At 40.6% G+C, this 16,698-nt stretch overlaps 1 protein-coding gene across 5 annotated transcripts in view; it reads left to right on the top strand.

Moving 5' to 3' along the window:
* Window positions 1-15,980, top strand: part of SEC16B (SEC16 homolog B, endoplasmic reticulum export factor) — a 236,747-nt gene extending 220,767 nt beyond the window's left edge. For all 5 annotated transcript variants that reach the window (XM_073571295.1, XM_073571294.1, XM_073571297.1 and 2 more), the window contains one exon: window positions 15,725-15,980. In XM_073571295.1, coding sequence (XP_073427396.1) covers window positions 15,725-15,802 — 78 coding nt within the window. In that variant the 3' untranslated portion in view covers window positions 15,803-15,980. The remainder of the gene's footprint in view (window positions 1-15,724) is intronic.
* Window positions 15,981-16,698: the final 718 nt, after the last annotated feature.

Below are 16,698 nucleotides of genomic sequence, written 5' to 3'. Positions count from 1 at the left end.
CTTCCTAAATGACAAAATGTCCAGATCTTCTTTCATAATTCATAGGAAAAGAGTACATCGCACTTCATACTGTGGCACAGGAAATGCTTTTCCTTTTCTTCGCGGCTTTACCTTAATGTCCAAAAAACAACATAATCAAAATAATGGCAGAAAATTGCTCCGAAGTTACTTCTTTGCAGGAGAATTATATAACATGTATACAAAAATAAGAAATCTGATACCTAAATTGAGTACATTTCTTGTAATAACATGCATTGAAAGACCAGCGGGGAAAATCTCTCAAGACGTGTGAGCCATTTGTACCTTATGAGTGATTGAGATGGAAGGTAACTTGGGTATTACGTGGTGATCAGTGTAAGGTATTACTTGTTCGAAAACAGATTTTAAAAGTCAACACTATATATTCCTGTACTTATAATGCATAAGAATTATATTTTAGATTGAGATTGAAGATTTATTTTTTGATTTCACCTCTCATTCTTTCACCTAGAGTGCCAAGTATTTCATTACTAACTCCGATGACCAGAACCAGTTGTTCATCATCAGTCTAGACCAATGGTTCCCAAACTCCAGTCCTCGCGGACCCCAACAGGTCATGTTTTAGTATTTCACAGGTGATGGAAGTATCATCAAGGCATCAGGAATTCTCTCACATGTGTAACACTATGGAAATCCTGAAAACATGACCTCTTGGGGTCCGCGAGGACTGGAGTTTGGGAACCACTGGTCTAGACCCTCATAGAGCCAGAAACTGGGTCACGCAATAACATATACAGCCTCAGGACCTATGCTTGTCACTTTTAGGGCAGTTATGTCATGCGACGACCTCTTACGGTTCAGAGAGCTTGAGGCACGGCAGAACAAGCAGGTAGTTAGCAATCTACCTGCTGATAATTGCTTAGCCCCATAGGGAAAAAAGTTCCCGATAACCCATGTAATCAATTTAACCGACTCCTCGCTACTTTAGCCTGAGCCATCTGTGAATCATCATGATGTCAGCAATGACTTCCCATCAACAGAGCAGAGCGGAAGAGAAGGAGCTGCTCTGTTAATGTGACATCACATGGAGCAGAAGAATTTCCATCAGGAGTGGTCCATGACCGTGCTACGTTAGGAGAGATTTTCGCAGTCCAGCACAGGAAGGTAGTTATTAGCAACTAGTTGCTGTTAAGTGCTTTACTTCTTAGGGGAAAAAAAAGTTGCCGATAACCCCTTTAAATAGGAGTTGTCCACCTAGACATCCAGGTTCAGGAATTGACTGACTTGATCAGACAGTGAAAACATTGAACATTATTGATTCACGCAGTTGCTTCAACTAGAAAAATTAGTAAAAATGCTTAGAAAAATGTAAGATGCCGAACATTCCCAACCTTTTTTCCTCTTTCTCTTGTTTTTCTTTCTGTAGTTCCTTGAGCCTGTTTTTCTTTTTTTAGCCATTAAAATTAAGAGAACTATTGGAAGGCGTAGAGTCTCGTGTTGGTATAGATCAGGATGCACAACTATTTCTAGATTGAGGGAAACATCATCAGATTGGACCAATCTCAAGTGCTGCATTAAAACTTAACGGCATATTACCATCTGAGACCTTTGTGGCAGATCAAAACACGTTCAACGCTTTCCTGAAAATAATTCTGCTACAAAAAATGAAGGGTATGCCAGTGTCTAAAATGATGCCATGTGAACATATCCTTAAATTGTCCGTACCCATTAGACTTATGTTTGCTGAACCGGTCGATATTGACGGGTTCAGTTGATGGTCTAATATGTATGGGGGCTTCTGCCAAATGATGGCAGGGAGTGATATCGATTAGCGTAAGCGTCTGTCACAATGGTGAACCATATGTTTTTTATGCTTCTATTCTGTTTTTAATAATTTTTTTTGGAATAAAGTCTTTTGATTTTAACCATCCTTTGGTCGAAGTTTCTGGAACACCTCCTGAGTATAGTGATATCGATTAGGTATGCCCTATCTTGGACTACCGATTGCATTGTTATCCCTGAGAAAAGCCACCGGTCGACGCGTCAGTCAGTGGCTTTCTCATAGAGGACACAAGATCGGTCATCCATACAAGTGCTCCTGTGTATGGGAGAGTCGGTTCAAAATGGCTGTCATCCATCTTACGGCCAAAGGGTTTGGCTGCCTTTAGGGTGGTTTCAGATATGGAGGGAAAAGTGAGTAAGGCTTAGGAAAAGGGAATGTGACCTACCATCATACAACAAATATACAACAGTGCACATAAAAAAATGGCCTAAATTGTTTCACTTTTTGTTGCACGGACACCCAAAGATGCCCAAAACTGAGAAGTATGCATTTATTATTAAAATTTCCACACGTTACTCCAATCTTCTATTCGTTAAACACTGGCGTTAAAACACCGATCTTGATAAATTTCCTCCATAGCATTTTTGGAAAAAGAAAAATCCAATTTTTTTTTAAATATTCATCCTTGCATTTTTTTAATGCCTCATTTAAATGCTAGTTGCAAATAAATATTAAATTTAAAGAATGTTAAACTTAAGCTAAAAAACATCTGCCCCAAAAACCGCGAGTGTGAAACCAGTTTCTTTTTACTTCCCCGGTGCAATGCTTTTGGCTTGTGCTGGTTGTAACTGTACTATAATGCGCCGATTATTCCCAGCCTCACATATAGTGCTGGGCAAAATCAAAGAGAAAATGTTCTTGTTCAAATAATTGACGATTAACTGTTTGGCATATGGCTGAAAATATTATTTTCAATCACTTTCACATTGTTTTAATTTGCTTTGCGTCTTTCCATCCCCAGAAACCCGTAGCTCTCAGATAATGAATAGACCGTAATGAATGTGTTTACATTATATAGCGCCACAAACAAGGTAAATGTGTTGTTGTTTTCTTACCCCGATCCTGAGCTTTAATTATTTGGTAGCTTTTCCTAAGCATTCGAAAGACAATAAATGGTGATTTTATGTGCGGATCAAAAATATGCAGTGATAGCAGTATTATAAATGCTAATCAAGCCATCACTAGATGTGCAAACATAATTAAGAAATCAAGAAAAAAGCAATCATATTAAATTAATAGAAAAATAATCATTCAGCTAGGGGAAAAAAAAATGCAATCTCGTGTTGGGGGGAGAAGTGCGGCTCATCACTACTAATCACAAGGTCCATTAATCACCCGACAAGGGGTCAAATGGGCTTTATATTCAATAACCCACTTATTTTGGTTCAAAATTAGACATTTCTTCAAAATGTAACATAATTAGGGACACATTTTATTAAAGCCCTTCAACTTCTATTTTAGATAATGAAACAAACAAATTCTTAATTCGTATTGTTGTTTTTATCGCTTCGCTGCTTTTCGCTTTCTTTATTTTGCAGGGTTTTTTTTCTTGATTTAACTAATAGGGAATATGAGTGATAATATTAAAATATGTTACAGCTTAGGGCCAATTTTGAAAAGATGTTTATTTATTTTGAGCTGAACTTGAGTTTTATTATGTCTTATAGCGTTTTTTTCCTTCAGGACAAACCCTGTCAATATGCCCTACTTTGGCTTATGGTTGTCTAAGAGAGGGGATCGTGCCCTGCTTTGGATCCCATAATATGAGCTACTAATTATCAGCACCAATCACTATTGCATGGTCGACCACTCCATGTATGATATGGACAACCATTAAAGGGAATCTGTCAGTAGGCTCAACACCCCTAAGCCGTCTATATGGGTATTCAGGTCATAGAATATTGAATAAAGTGAGACCTTGAGATCTGTTATCCGATGTCTTACTCCAGAGAAATCCACAATGTACGTATATATGTAACTGTTAAGATCTACAGGCCGGACATAGATCTCCCTGAGAATCTTCCTCCGGAGGTTATTTTAAATAACAGTGGGCATTACCAGTGTGAGACTTGTAGATCAGGAGAGCAGACTGTCAGTCATTACATGTCTCACACAGGTAACGCCCCTTTTATTTAGAATAATCTCTGGAGGCAGATTTTCGAGGAGATCTATGTCCTGCCCATAGATCTTAGCAGTCTATTTACATATCAAGAAAAATGAAGATTTCTCTGGAATAAGACTTCGGATTGCAAATATCATGGTATCATTTTATTCAACTTTCTATGAGCTGCATGGCCTTATAGACGGCTTAGTAGGGTTGATCCTACTAAAAAATTCTCTTTACAGGGTTTGTCCACTACTGGACAACCCCCTTTAAATGCTAGAGCGCCCTCCAAAAACCCCACAAAACAACACACAGAGGTGAGTCAACTTCGGCCATTGTTTGGCTGCAGCAGTGTTCACATGACAAAACAATGCCATGTGAGCACAGGCAGACACAGCGCCAATATTACTGGAACGACGTCATTCAGCGGGATGAGCATGTGCTGTTTTTATTTTATTTGAGGCACTGCAGCATTTTAGAATGGGTTGTCCGATCTGATCAAACCCTTTTAAAATGAGCTACCAACATCATCATCCTCTAGTAGATGTTTGTCAGGGATCTTAGGATCCATACCCATGGCAATAAACAGATTTCCTTGTTGGCTCTAAGAATTAACCCCTTAACCCCCAAGGGTGGTTTGCACGTTCATGAGCGGGCCAATTTTTACAATTCTGACCACTGTCCCTTTATGAGGTAATAACTCTGGAACGCTTCCATGGATCCCGGTGATTCTGACATTGTTTTCTCGTGACATATTGTACTTCATGTTAGTGGTAAAATTTCATTCAAATAACTTGCGTTTATTTGTGAAAAAAATGGAAATTTGGCGAAAATTTTGAAAAATTCGCAATTTTCCAACTTTGAATTTTTATGCCCTTAAATCACAGAGATATGGCTCACAAAAAAACTTAATAAATAACATTTCACATATGTTTACTTTACATCAGCACAATTTTAGAACCAAAATTTTTTTTTGTTAGGAAGTTATAAGGGTTAAAAGTTGACCAGCAATTTCTCATTTTTGCAACACCATTTTATTTTTACGGACCACATCACATTTGAAGTCACTTTGAGGGATCTATATGATAGAAAATACCCAAAAGTGACACCATTCAAAAAACTGCACCCCTCAAGGTGCTCAAAACCAGATTCAAGAAGTTTATTAACCCTTCAGGTGCTTCACAGGAATTTTTTGAATGTTTTAAAAAAAAAAAATGAACATTTAACTTTTTTTTACAAAAAAATTACTTCAGGTCCAATTTTTTTTATATTTTACCAAGGGTATCAGGAGAAATTGGACTGCAAAAGTTATTGTGCAATTTGTCCTGAGTACGCTGATACCTGATATGTGGGGGGGAAACCACTGTTTCGGCGCATGGCAGAGCTCAGAAGGGAAGGAGCGCCGTGTGACTTTTTCAATGCAAAATTGTCTGGAATTCAGATTGGACGCCATGTCACGTTTGGTGAGCCCCTGATGTGCCTAAAGAGTGGAAACCACCCACAAATAACCCCATTTTGGAAACTAGACCCCCCAAGGAACTTATCTAGATATGTGGTGAGAACTTTGAACCCACAAGGGCTTCACAGAAGTTTATAACGTACAGTCGTACAATTAAAAAATATTTCCACAAAAACGATCTTTTCACCCCCAGTTTTTATTTTCCCAAGGGTAACAGGACACCAAATGTTATTGTGCAATTTGTCCTGAGTATGCTGATACCCCATATGTGGGTGTAAACGACTATTTGGGCGCATGGCAGAGCACAGAAGGGAAGCAGCGCCATTTGACTTTTTTGGCTGGAATTGAGATCGGACACCATGTCGCGTTTAGAAAGCCCCTGATGTACCAAAACAGTGGAAACCCCCCACAAATTGCACCATTTTGGAAACTAACCCCCCCAAGGAAATTATCTAGATGTGTGGTGAGCACTTTGAACCCCCAAGGGCTTCACAGAAGTTTATAACGCCCGGGCGTGAAAATAAAAAATCATATTATTTCCACAAACATGATCTTTTAGTCCCAATTTTTTTTTGTTTTCCCAATGGTAACAGGAGAGATTGGATCCCAAAAGTTGTTGTCCAATTTGTCCTGAGTACGCTGATACCCCATATGTGGGAGAAAACTACTGTATGGGCACACGTCAGGGCTCGGAAGAGAAGAAGTGACGTTTTGGAATGCAGACTTTGATGGAATGGTCTGCAGGTGTCATGTCACGTTTGGAGACCCTCTGATGTGCCTAAACTGTTGAAACTCCCTACAAGTGACCCCATTTTGGAAACTAGACCCCCCCACGGAACTTATCTAGATGTGTGGTGAGCATTTTGAACCCCCAAGTGCTTCACAGAAGTCTATAACGCCCGGGCGTGAAAATAAAAAAATCATATTTTTTTCCACAAAAATGATATTTTTGCCCCCAATTTTTTATTTTCCTAAGGGTAACAGGAGAAATTGGACCCCAAAAGTTGTTTTGCAATTTGTCCTGAGTAGGCTGATACCCCATATGTGGGGGTAAAACACTGTTTGGGCACATGGCACAGCTTGGAAGGGAAGGAGCACCATTTGACTTTTTCAATGCAGAATTGGCTGGAATTGAGATCAGAAGCCATGTTGCATTTGGAGAGCACCTGATGTGCCCAAACAGTGGAAACCCCCAATTCTAACTCCAACCCTAACCCCAACACACCCCTAACCCTAATCTCAGCCCTAGACCTATCCCTAACCCTAGTCCGAGCCCTAATGGGAAAATGGAAATTAATACATTTTTTAAATTTTATTATTTTTCCCTAACTAAGGGGGTGATAACGGGGGGTTTGATTTACTATTTATGGCTGGTTTTTAGGTTTGGCAGCTGTCGCACGCTAAAAGACGCTTTTTATTGTAAAAATAGTTTTTGCATCACCACATTTTGAGAGCTATAATTTTTCCGTATTTTGACCCACCGAGTCATGTGAGGTCTTATTTTTTGCGGGACGAGTTGACGTTTTTATTGGTACCATTTTCGGGCACGTGACATTTTTTAATCACTTTTTATTCCGATTTTTGGGACGCAGAATGAACAAAAACCAGCATTTCAAGAATTTCTTTTGGGGGGGTGCGTTTACACCGTTCCACGTGCGGTAAAATTGATAAAGTTTTATTCTTCGGGTCAGTACGGTTACAGCGATACCTCATTTATGTTGTTTTTTTATGTTTTGGCGCTGTTATGCAATGAAAACAATTTTATATAAAAAATAATTATTTTTGCATCGCTTTATTCTACGAGTTATAACTTTTTTATTTTTTCACTGATGATGCTGTATGGTGGCTCGTTTTTTGCGGTACAAGATGACGTTTTCAGCGGTACCATGGATATTTATATGCGTCTTTTTGATCGCGCGTTTTTGCACTTTTTGTTCGGTGGTATGATGATAAAGCTTTATTTTGTTTTATTTTTTATTTTTATTTTTTAAGGGGTTCACTAAGGGGGTTAACTAATGGGAAAATTTTATAGGGCGGTTTGTTGCGGACGCGGCAATACCAAATATGTGTGCTTTTATTGTTTTGTTTTTTTTCATTTCCAAAAAATGAATTTATTGGGGAATATTTTTTTTTTTTAATTTAGCGATTTTTTTTTTATAAATCATTTTTACACTTTTTTTTTTTTAACTTTATTACAATGTCGCAGGGGGGACATAACTGTCATGTGACAGATTGCTGATCTGTCACATCACCGATCGCTGTGACAGATCAGCGATCTGTCACAGGCCATGTAGAAGGCTTCCTCGTGCCTGCGCTTTGCAGGCACTGAGGAAGCCAGCTCCTTGCAGGCTCCCAAAGGTCCCCGCCGCCATTTTGGATCCGGGGACCTGCAGGGAAGGAGACCCCCGCAGCAGCGCTGCACATTGCGCTGCTGTGGGGGTCTCAGGGAAGCACAGAGGGAGCCCGCTCCCTCCCGATGCTTCCCTAAACTCCCGGTACACTGCGATCGTGTTTGATCACAGTGTGCCAGGGGTTAACGTGTCGGGGGCGGTCCGTGACTGCCCCTGACACATAGTGCCGGGTGTCAGCTGTGATAATCAGCTGACACCCGGCCGCGATCAGCGGCACTCGCCACGTGGGCGCCGCTGATCGCTATGACATACTATCCCGTCCCTGGGAATTAAGTCCCAGGGCACATGGACGGGATAGTACGTCATATGGCAGAAAGGGGTTAAAGGACTGTCTATAATGATGAGTCAACGTGCTCGGATAAGGTGTTATCTGAACATGCTCACTTGCTAACCGAATGTCTTCGTCGTGCTCGAAAAATATGTTCGAGACCCCACAGCTGCATGTCTCGTGGCTGTTCGACAGCTTCAACACATCCTGGGACGTTTGTAAGGCAATCAGGCAATCCCTGCATGTGTTGCAGCTGTCAAACATTGTATTGTTACAATCCACAGAGTACATCTCCTAAAAAAAGCACCCTGCTAGACTGCAACAAATGGAGACCTGGTGGTGTTAACCAATTCATTGGGTCGTGCCCTAATATGTACCCATTGTTTCATCCATACTCTGAGCATTTCTATAGTTGAACATGATGGACAGATATTTTTTTTTTATTAATGTAACGTACCTATTCCTTTGTCTATGTCGGTTTCCTGATGTTCATTATGTAATTGCTCGTAACGTTCTTTCCTCGCACTGATATTGTGTATGAAAGATCTTTTCGAGAAACAGAACAAAGGGTCTATCGGGCACCAATACCTTCATCCCATATGAATGGCGAGAGCAAAGAAGTACATCTCATGCATAAATGCATAAGTGCAACCTAGTCATCGGTGGTAGAACTCGGATTTTTAAAGGCCATCCCCCAAGAAACTTAAAACAGAAATATAAGCTTCAGAGTTCTCTTGTATGTTCTCATAAAATGTCTTACGCAAACCATTCTCGCCCCCGTGCAATGTTTCATTCTCTACATCACATCCAGCTTTACATATCATTTGTGATCAGCACCACCTTTAATATATGCTTGTCCACATCCCTTAGTTCCCATTTCTTCTCTCCTTCGTTTATCTTTCCTATTTATTGTCTAAATCACGCATCACAAATGAGACGACACGATTGATTTTCTAAGTAGGCGCAGTCACATTGCAGTTGTGATAAGGTTTTGCGTGTTTTGTGTCAATGTGATCAAAGAATAAAAAATATATAAAAACATAAAAATTCTCATATAGCACTATGCTATCTCATTGTACATCCTCACAATGCAAGACTACTTGATCCAATGTAGTAATTGGCTTCCAAACAGCACACTAACAAACTCACTATAAGTATATACTGAACTTTCGAGGTTCTGTATGGATAATTGAAGGCCCCTTATCCTGTCAAATGTAACTTTTTACCCTTACACACAACCCCGTAGATATCTGTAGATGTCCCGCGACCAGCCCCACTCACTTCTCGCTGCCGAGAGGATTACTCCTTTCATTAAGGGAGTAAAAAGTGAAAGTGGATCACCAGATTTCACAATATAAACGGTATACATTATTAAAAGATATCTTAGACCTGACGAGTCTGGTCTACTTACTGTGATAAACCTGTGCCAGCTTGGCTGTATAATCCTTTTTGGAACGTTTAAGCTCCATCTCCTCCCTTCTTGGCCCGGTTGACAGATCCTCAGCATCCTTCCTCCCTGCTGCTGCGGCTGAAATTTCAACTGCTAAGTACAAGCTACAGCTCAGTCAGGCTGCGTGAGCAGAGACTGAATACTTTGGCTCATGAGCTCTCTCTATAGCTGAACTCATAAAAAGCTAATTTTAATATCCGGATTATACAGTCATTGTGACACGGCATTTCAAAGTAAGTACATTAGCCTCATCAGGTTGCGGAGATCTACTTAAATATGCAGCTTGTTTTGTGAAATCTGGTGACAGATCCATCTTTCTGAGCATCTAAGGCTGGGGTTTGGTTACATGCATCTGATTGGATTGATCCTTTTAACCTGCTAACTGGTGCTGCGAGAGGGGGGGAGAGAGCTGCATTATTCACAGGCTAGATATTTTTGGGATAAATACTGTATATTTTCCAGACTTTTTGAATACATCTATAAGATGACTCAGTTTGTGTATACAGCTCTGGCAAAAATTAAGAGACCACTGCAATATTTTCAGTTTGTCTGATTTTTCTCTTTATAGGTATATTTTTGAGTAAAATGTAAATTGCTCTTTTGTTCTATAAACTACTGACATCATGTCTCCGAATTTCCAAGCAATAAATTTTGTATTTATTTTCAGAAAATGAGAAATGGTCAAAATAGCAAAAAAATGCAGTGCTTGCAGACCTCAAGTAATGCTAAGAAGACAAGTTCATAATCATTTAGAAACAACAATACTAATGTTTTAACTCAGGAAGAGTTCAGAAATCAATATTTTGTGGAATAACCATGATTTTTAATCACAGCTTTCATGCGTCTTGGCTGCTTTCCACCAGTCTTTCACACTGCTTTTGGGTGACCTTATGCCAATCCTGGTACAAAAATGTAAGCAGTTCTTCTTTGTTTGATGGCTTGTGACTATCCATCTTCCTCTTGATTACATTCCAGAGGTTTTCAATGGGGTTCAGGTCTTGAGATTGGGCTGGCCATGACAGGGATTTGATGTGGTGCTCCTTCATCCACACATTGATTGACCTAGCTGTGTGGCATGGCGCATTGTCCTGCTGGAAAAACCAGTCCTCAGAGTTGGGGAACATTGCCTGAGCAGAGAGAATCAACTGTTTTTTCAGGATAACCTTGTATGCGGTTTGATTCATACGTCCTTCGCAAAGATTAACCTGCCCAATTCCAGCCATGCTGAAGCATCCCCAGATCACCACCGATCATCCACCAAATATCACAGTGGGTGCAAGACACTGTGGCTTGTACGCCTCTCCAGGTCTCCGTCTAACCATTAGATGACCAGGTGTTGGGCAAAGCTGAAAATCAGACACATCAGAGATTACCTTACTCCAGTCCTCTATGGTCTTTGGCAAACTTCAGCCTGGCTCTCCTTTGCTTCTCATTGATGAAAGGCCTTTTTCTAGCTTTACATGACTTAAGCCCTGCCTCTAGAAGCCTGTTATGAACTGTTCTTGCTGTGCACTTCACTCCAGCTTCCATTTGCCATTGCTTTTGTAGGTCACTTGATGTCATCCTGCGGTTGCTGAGTGACATTCAAATAAGATGACAGTCATCCCAGTCAGTGGAGAGTCGTTTTTGCCCTCTGCTGGTCTGTAGCTTTGTTGTCCCCAATGTCTGCTGCTTGACCTTGTTGTAATGGATTCCCGCCTTAGAAATTTTAAGGATGGAGGCAACATGACGCTCAATATATCCCTCTACTAGTAAAGCCAGAATTGAGCCCTTCTTTTCCTCACTCAAGACTTTTCTTTTCAACTCCTTTGGCACGGTTAAAAGTTATGTTTTCATTCCTATTACTTTTGGGATATTACTAGCACTTGTTTTGCCATCCAGCTTGTCCTATTGCAAGAGGATTGTGAACACCACATCAGGGTTTTTTACACTTTCCTTCATTAAATAAGATTTGATTCAGGTGATCACCTAATTAGAAGCACATTAAGCAGAATGAGGTGTACTCTGGTTGGAATTCAGCTGACACTGGAATGGAAAGGCTGTCAGACATGGAGAGAAGCTGATTCTTATAAAACTGTGCAGTGGTCCCTTAATTTTTGCCAGAGCTGTATATGTATGCATGTACTGTTAGATATATAATGCCCAAATAAAAGTCAATGTCCAAAGTTTTTTTTTTTACAGGAGTCATTCAGTGGTATTCTCTTTTTGCTTGCTACTCGTGAAGCTTAAACAACCCATCCCACCTCTTCTTCTCTTTAACTCTGTGTCTCTCTAACATAATCCCTTGCAAGTTTCCCCAATGCTAATTTTTTCACTAGTGATGTATAATACAAATCAGAGGAAGCTGCGATAATCCAAACTCCTCATACCTTTACCATGTTGGAGGATCCTCCTGCCCCTAGAAATGTGATGTCATTATATGATGTCATATTGCATGTCATTGCCAATCCTATATATTCCACTGTGCATAAAACCATGAAAAAAAATGCTTGCAGTTATTATTTTACTCACCATAGAAAGACGATCTAATTCTCATGGTGGCCGACCGGCATAAAAAAGCTTCTGCAGTAGAGCTTTGCTTTGACTGTCCTTGCCAAAATTAACTACGGCTTACATGCACACAAATGCACGTAGTGCACAGAATTATTGGACATGTATGAAATCAATGGGAAATTCCAATATTGTACGGCTCCCAAGGGTCAGAGATTATCCAGTGGTTGTGGTTTTATTACCACTGAGCTCTTACAGATGGGGGTGGGGAGAGTGTTCATTAAAAGAGAAGTTAAAGCAGATAGAAAACACCCAACGGTGCCATACATCTCTCCTGCACTGTCCGGGGTTCATATTATTTCTGCTGAAGTGCTGCAGAAGGTTCCTAATGGTCTTGATGAAATGTTTAGCTCGTTCCACTAAAGCCAGACCCATTGCGGAGAAAGTAGGTTACCCATTCCAAAAGTGTATGATCAATGCCTTTAATCAAAATGTGCAATAAACGCGAATATCGCATCCATGAGGCTGTAGAATATACAGGGCGAAACGGTGAAATGCTTACTGCATATACTATGATATATAGAGTTACTGTACTTTTTTGTAGGGATATACAGTGTATATATATATATATATATACCACCCTCATCGGGGGGTGAGAAGGAGAGTTGCTGGTTTTTTTTTTTTAAATGATATGTCAGTGCATTCATCCATTACCATGTGAGAACAGATCAACATGTAAATGTAATTTGTGCTGCCATCTAATGTGTGTTTTGTACTAATTTCTTGTCATTTTCAGGATCTCTGCTTGCAGTCATTTAAAAGGCAATGCCCGACGTTTATCAGGGGATAAAAACATGTCCTTGTCTTGCATGTCTGCATCTGTATGACTGATTTAGCTGCACAGGTCCCAGAGAAAGAAAAAAAAGTATTGGAGAATTACAAGCCCCACCCTAAGATCAACTCTAAAATAACATGGGCCACCCAAATGCCCACCTTTGGGCAGGGTTTCATAAACTCCTCCCTTTAGACTTTTTTTCGTGGGATTGTCGCAGGAAAATAGGGATGTTGACAAGTATCCTCAATACAACCGCTAGAATGTGGCACTCCTTCATTGTGCCGTGCAGACTTCACTGGTCAGTGATGATATATTTATTGGTTGCTACCTCCGCAGGGTATAGTCAGCTGTAACAGATTTTGCTAGGGGGAAATAGAATCAAACAATCGAAGTGCTGCCTGAGACTGTAAAATTTAGATAGACGGAGGTGGTGTAAATGAGCTTGTGCCAAGTATGTTGTACACTAAATGGGGCTCTCAAAAATATGTGTTGTGTATATGTGTCTGTGACACAATCTGAGGCAGGCTTGGTACAATTCAATCAACTGCAAATTTACCATATATAGTTGTGTATAAGCCGACCCAAGTATAAACCGAGGCACCTAATTTTGCCACAAAAAACTGGGAACACATATTGCCTTCATTATAAGCCAGGCAATTGTCCTCTCATCCCCATCCTGGTATGCATGGCTCCCCATTCCCATCCTTGTCTGCATAGGTCCTCATTCTCTTCCTTGTCTGCATAGCTCCTCATTCTCTTCCTTGTCTGCATGGCTCCTTATTTCCATCCTCATCTACATGGCTCCTCATTCCCATTCTTGTCTGCATGGCTCCTCATTCCCATCCTTGTCTGCATGGCTCCTCATTCCCATCCTTGTCTGCATGGCTCCTCATTCCCATCCTCATCTACATGGCTCCTCATTCCCATCCTTGTCTGCATGGCTCCTCATTCCCATCCTTGTCTGCATGGCTCCTCATTCCCATCCTTGTTTGCATGGCTCCTCATTCCCATCCTTGTCTGCATGACTCCTTATCCCCATCCTTGTATACATGATTCCTCATCCCTATCATTGCATGTGTGGCCTCCATGAGAAAAGCATAAAAAAACAAAACATCCTATTTACTTTTCCTGCGCTCCCTTGCAGCATCTCGTTCCGGTGCCAGCAGCTCCTGCGGCCGAGCGATCACGTGTCCCAACTCATTAAGGGAATGAATATTCACCTCTCTCTATGCCTATGGGAGTAGAGAGAGGTGAATATTCATTATCTTAATGAGAAATAAGAGAAATATACAAAAAGGGTAGTGAAAACCAGTATATAAGTCATGTGAGACAATATAACAGCAGTCATATCAAATAGAATCGTAGTCAATGTCCCACTATAATAAACCGCCGTGGACTATAACTGACCGGTTGTAAAAATTCACATAAAGGAAACGGGAGGGACGAATCCAAAAACAACAACCAATGGTCATAGTATAAAATTGCTTTATTATGTGGTAGGGCAAAAACAAAATACAATACATGCTACAGTGCTGATTAGTCATTGCCAAAAATAGGGACACAGTAGACCATGTTGCCAGTAGTATAGAAATATTACCATATGTCACACGAGAAAAATCTCTGATCAGGATCCAATCAGCAAGAAAATAACACAATACAAATACCTATAGGGCCATCTCTAGCCACACAGTGATAGATATAAAATCCAATAGAAATCAAATAGATTAACACATATATTGAGTATTACCTGAGAAATGCAAGTGCAGGCAAACAGAGGGTCCCCGTGCCCGCCTCAGCGCGCGTTTCGGAACACACCTTCGTCAGGGGGCACAGGTATTTGTATTGTGTTACTTTCTTGCTGATTAGTGCCTGGGCACATTTTTTGTTTTTCACAAAGTCCCGAATATTCTCTTTTAGAAACTGCTAGAATTCAAATACTCAAACACAATAATGTTGAATCTACAATTACAAATTAGAAATGTAGCGATGGGATGTTCCTACATGATGCATTAATTTAAAAATTACCACAGTAAAAAATCCCCAGTGGGAACCACAGTTGTAAATTTAGTTGCAAAAATATGGCACATTTCACCCAAATACATGTCCGATTGTTCTGTATATAATTTTTGCAAAAGTGGTCAGTTATTTTATTCATATTGGGCCCCTGAGTATTCCGTTATTTAACTTTTTATTTATAAGGTTAGTTTCACACTAGCGTATGGCAGAGCTGCGCAGGGATGCGGACTTCCTCGTGAAGCTCCACCCACGGCCGCACCTCCTCCGGTCAGCTTCACCTACGTCGGCATGCGGCGTGCGTACCCTATCTTTAGCATCGGGTAAGCAGGCCGTGCCGGTGAATGCGGATGCCTCCACATGCGTCGTTTTGACGGTGTGGTGACCTGTGCCGAAAGCAACAAGTTGCATTTTGGTGCGTTCGCCGCACCGTCAAAACGGCTAGTGTGAAACTAGCCTTATAAATCTGTCACAACGTTCCGACGATATGGGCCTTTTTATTTACTTCCCCCAATATGCAAATTTTTATGGTCTTTATCAAAGGGATGTTGCTCATGGGCTAATAATGCAGAGCAACCCAAAGACACACCCCCAAGGAATCCTGTAAGCAACGCCCTCTTGGTATAAACCATGAAAATTATCATATTGGGAGCACTAAATTAAAAAAAAACCATATTTCTAGAACAGTTTGACGGATAAAAACAAATGAATGAAATACTCAGGAAAGCTTCAGTAATAAAATCAGAGCGTTAGCTGGCCACTTTTGACCTGGTTACAGGATTTCCTTAGCTTGCACACTGTGATATAAACTGACATTAATGCTTACGGACTTGTAATATAATTGTCATTAAGTTTTATCTCTTGTCCTTTAGTTTTCCCAAGACGTTGGTCCAGCCACAAACAGAACCGCCCGTCCTCCGCGGGGACGATACCCGCTACAGCGCCGATGACCTCAACACTTACCACTCAGGGAGAGCCTATGGAAAGTCATTAGACCTCATTTTCTAATCTTCATCTCAGGGGTCTTAAAGTAAATCCATTTATGTTTGTTCTGACCACAAAAGTTCATATAACTCAATGATCCCATTTTAACCCTGCACAATAAAATTCCAAACTGTTTAATACTCAGGGCATAATGAATTGTTTTGGTTGTCTGCTGTGTGTTTTTCATTGGGAGAATATCAGGAGGTTAGTAGGAGGACACGGACAGAAGAGGGCCCCGGTGCAAGAACAGTATAAGGGCCCTTTGCAGTCCAATAGTTCTGCTTTGTTAGAAGCTCCTTGCTGGTTTGCAGGTGGAAGTGGCCCCCTTATCTCTTGGGTCATCATGCGGCTGCAACAATGACTTGTCAATCACTGAGCTGCCAGGACCCTGGATTTCCCTGATAGCCGAAGAACATGGCATCTTTGGTATAACAAGCACATTAATTATTTCTATATTTTTTTTAACATAATTATTTTTTACTGCGCATTCCCATTAAAATGGAATCTGTCAGCTGGTTTCTGCTATGTAATCTGACAGCTGCATAACGTAAGGACATAGACCCTGATTCCAGCAATATGTCATTTAGCTTACTTGGTGCAGCCAGCAGTTGTGATAGAATCATAGTTTTCTCTCCTGCTGATCTAACAGTGCTGGGAATAATGAGTCCTGTATAACCTTCGCCACACCACTGATTACTAATCAGAGGTGAGGATGTGATTGGACCAGGAGGCGCAAGACACATAGTCATCTAGTGATAATCTCCTGCTGATAAAACACTGAAAGCAAAACACAAGGTAGTGAGTGACACATCACTAGAATCAGGGTCTCTGCCTATCATGCTGCTTTTAGATTAGACAGCAA

Source organism: Dendrobates tinctorius, unplaced genomic scaffold, assembly GCF_039654945.1.
Source record: "Dendrobates tinctorius isolate UK_male_01 unplaced genomic scaffold, ASM3965494v1 ptg000029l, whole genome shotgun sequence".
Taxonomy (NCBI): domain Eukaryota; kingdom Metazoa; phylum Chordata; class Amphibia; order Anura; family Dendrobatidae; genus Dendrobates; species Dendrobates tinctorius.
This window is presented reverse-complemented; position numbering and strand designations above follow the sequence as displayed.